Raw genomic sequence first — 4047 nt, 5'->3', positions numbered from 1 at the left:
CTTAATTTGGGTTTGTTCCACAATATCCTTAAGGCACTGGTCATCCATGTAACTTTAACAATTTCTTCTACAACAATTTTTCCATTTCTTTCCGTTTCTGTGATTGGATACAGCAATATTTACTGTGCTCGTTTATTTACTGTCAACTCTTTCCTATCAGTGTCCTGTGGTGGCACAGGGGTTAAGCACAACCCACATATGGAGGCCTTAGTCCTAAATGCAGCTGTCGCAGGTTTGATTCCTGGCCTTGGTGACCTTTGCTGCACGTCTTCCTCTTTCTCTCATTGCCCACTTTCCTGTCAATGAACTATCAAATAAAGGCCACTAGAGCCTAAAAAAAACAGAACTCTTTCATATCATCATATAGGCCAAAACAACTTTTCTGAGAAAAATAAAAAATGTTGTAGTTCTATGTAATATTTTAACTTTCTTGGAATAGAATTTGATATTTTACCATCTGTAAGCCACTTTAATCAAAACTAGAAGAATAACTGAATGATGCGACGTGGATGACTTGCAGTTATTTAATTGAATTTACAAAATACATCTTTGATGATGTTCTTATTTATTGAGGTGCACACACACACACACACTCACGCACACACGCACACATATATATAGTAGTAGATGCAAATTATGTAGTTCTTCCTCACATGACAATGAACTGAGAAGAATAGAGGATAAACAAGGAAATGTGGGTTTTACAAGACTGAACAGTTGTGTTTCTATAATCAAACCTGAGCCAAAGCTTGTGTTTGGTTCAGTCTGGCTTTCAGCATAAGCTCCATGTAACTGACTGCTCTTAACTCTGTAGAGAAAAGTTTAGTTACAAGTCATTTCATCATTACAAACAGCCAAAATGTGTGGAGGGGAAATTAGAACAATGCAAGTTGCAGATCAACTGCAAACAGCAAATTTATATAAAACACACACCCACTGAGTTCAAACTTGAGCCAGTCAAAGAAATCAAAGAGAAAAATAATTTAACTATTTGGTAGAATTAAAATGGTATCTTTAGTTTTAAATGGCAAATAGCCATTCAGAATATTTGTTCATTACTCATTTAAAGAGGAGTAACATTTTTAAATGAAATACAGTTACTGTATTAAGTTTAAGGTAATATTGAAATTCAAAATAAATATAATAAGTTATGAAGCTGTTTACTTTGCAAAATACGGTTCACGGCCAGGGTAAATTATGTGCAGAAAAAGAAATGAGAACTGTCAGATTTGGAAAGGCCTGGAAACACTCCAGCTTCTCACTCTGCCCGCGAGATTTGATCAAATACAATTACAGAAGGTCAGCAACACGACTCTACCACACACAGCCGAAGGTGTCCGTTGTTTATACATTCTACATTTGCCCACTCATGTAGAAACACATTTTATTAGACAGACATTTGTATGAAATAACACTATGAGGCAGAATCAAAGGTAGCCTGCACTTGAAGTTAAAAAAAAAAACAAACAAAAAAGAAAAAACAGAACAGTTTGAACATTAGGACAAGTAAGATGTAACGTGTATGTGGAGACAAAATGTTTTTTTTCATTCACAATCTAGCCTACTGTTTTAATATGTACAGTTAAAAAACATTAAACGTGAGCTTTAGTTGAGAACAAAAATACCGTATAAAATTCTCTGGCTTCGTTATGAAGCATGTATGAAATAAGACATCTTTTTTCCATCTTAAAGCAGCACTGACATGGTGTGAGTCAGAGACACTACAGCTAAGAACGGTGACAGCAAGCACTATATTGAGCAGCAAGTCGGAGTTTAGATCAGGAGCTGGTGTCTCTTTCTTGTTTGGTAATCCAGCATGTTAATCAACTTGAAATCATAGTTAGAGTTTGAAAGAGAGGATTGGGTGCATTTTTGATTATAAAGCATATAATGAATAAAACTGTTTTCATAAGACAAAGCTCTTGATATTATTTTGTTCTAAAAGTGCGTTAAAATAGTTACGTTTGCATTCACTGACATACACTATGTAGTTTATTGCACCAAACACCCCTGACCATTCCACTCCAAGCTCCTAAGGCCATTTCAACTATCATTTCATTCTTTACACTTTTTTATGCTTTTGGGAACTCTAAATAATTTCTTTCAACATTCACTTTTGTTGCCACTTTTATCGTTGATGTCAATCAAAACTTAAAAGCGTGAAGAAACAATGGGAAATAAAGCTGATTAACTTAAAGGACACATGCATTATACTGTGGGATTCAAAGCTTACTTCTGCTTGACCATGCAAACTGACACGCTAAAAACAAAAACAAAAAAATGTCAAAATGGTTTGGGTCAATAACAAAACCCAAAACAAAACAAAATACACAATCATAACAATAATCCAGCCCTGAAGAAGATCCAGAATTCTGTGATTTTCAGGATTTTGAACTCCAGCCTTGTGAAATCATCGAGGGGTTTGGGGGGGGGGGGAATCAATCCCACTGTTTTCACCAGCAGAAAATCCATAAAAATAGCACAAACAAAAAGGAACTGAAAAAATAGCATTATGTCCATCAAAGAATTGGCATCAATTAAACTCTGCACTGTAAAACCCAAGCTTTTTTTTTTAATTTTATTTTATTTTATTTTATTTTAGTTTGTGGTTAAAAAAAAGTCTTTACTGAAAGACACAACTGTAAAGGGTTGTGGACTGCTTCAGCCCATATTCAGTCAGTTTTTCTTATCACATCTCAACTATTCCAACCAAACACTCTTTTAGTCTCGTTAGCAGAGTCACAAATCAGGTTTTCAAACAAGTGAACCTGCTCTGCTTTGGGCGGGCACCATGACCGGCACTGCCCCCATCCGCTCCAGCGTCGCCTGGCTAACAGCATAAGAGTGCGTGTGGTGCCCGTGTGCGGATGTCACCGCTGGTTTGAGGCTCACGGTGCCGTTGCTGCGCACCATGGCGGGTGGGGATGGGGCAGAGTTTGTTGTGACTACCAGAGTCTTGGGTGGCGAGAGCATGTGGCCGCCATTGGCAAAACATGTCGTTGTGGTTGTTGCCGTGGTGGGCGGTGGGTGGCGGGACAGAGGGGTGGAGCCTGGAGCTGTGACCGCTGTTTCACGGACCTGTGTAGCGTTTTGAGGTTGTCCGTGACTGTGGGCTCCGTGAGGTCCATGTGCAGTCGCAGTCGGAGCAGCTGTAAAGGTCTGACGAGTGTCTCCGTTGTAGCGCGTGTAGGAGTTGGTGTCGTAGTTGGTTTTAGGGTTGTGCCAGTAGCGACTGTTGTACGTGTTTGTAGAAGTCAGTGTGTCGTTCTCTGAGGACGAGGCATCTGCATGGAAAGCCTTTACTGACGATGACCGCTTAGGAGGTAAGTCATCTTCTCTGTTGAGAGGAAGCATGTAAGCATGCCCAGTCAAGTTGGGATACCATCTACATTTATGAATAAAAAAATTAAAAAAATCTATGTATTTAACAGAGAACTTTATTTAGTTGATGTGTATTGTCCCATTTAAAAAAAAACAAGAGAAACTGAACCAAACTCCTTAAAACTAGTTGCATTTCTCCAAGACAGTAACAGAAAATCCAATTTAATAAATGCTTCAGTAATCCTAAAAATATTACTTTTCACATTCAGTAATTTTACAAAAATAAATTGTTTTATGTTTATGTTACAGACGAATTGTGGATGTTGGTATTCAACCTCTAGTTAACAATTTGACCTTTCTCTGAAATAAAATGTTAAAAACCTTTATTGGTAGTTTTGCAGATCGAGGGAGTTCATCTTTTGCTCATTCTTCATTACAAAAGAACTCAAGCTCAGTCCGACTGGGAGGAGAATGTCTGAACAGAACATTTTAAGTTTTGCCACAGAATCTTTTCCACAACTTTACTCCTGACCAGTCAGACCAGTTAGTGATGCTGGTTCACTAATGTTCTCTGAGGCCGTTACAGAACAGCTGCATTTATACTGAGATTGAATCATACACAGTTAAACTCCACATATTGTCCTGAAGGCAATTAATTACAAGGGATGACATTTAGTAAGTTATGTACTTTTTAATAGTTATTAGACTCTAATATATATATATATA

General features: G+C 37.7%; 1 protein-coding gene across 3 annotated transcripts in view; it reads right to left on the bottom strand.

The window, feature by feature from the left end:
* Positions 1–1144: 1144 nt before the first annotated feature.
* igsf11 (immunoglobulin superfamily member 11) overlaps positions 1145–4047 on the bottom strand; it is a 105931-nt gene continuing 103028 nt past the window's right edge. For all 3 annotated transcript variants that reach the window (XM_016678997.1, XM_007566760.2, XM_016678998.1), the window contains one exon: positions 1145–3337. In XM_016678997.1, the coding sequence (XP_016534483.1) occupies positions 2755–3337 (583 nt within the window). In that variant the 3' untranslated portion in view covers positions 1145–2754. The remainder of the gene's footprint in view (positions 3338–4047) is intronic.

Source organism: Poecilia formosa, unplaced genomic scaffold (assembly GCF_000485575.1).
Source record: "Poecilia formosa unplaced genomic scaffold, Poecilia_formosa-5.1.2 Scaffold198, whole genome shotgun sequence".
Classification (NCBI taxonomy): Eukaryota; Metazoa; Chordata; class Actinopteri; order Cyprinodontiformes; family Poeciliidae; genus Poecilia; species Poecilia formosa.
This window is presented reverse-complemented; position numbering and strand designations above follow the sequence as displayed.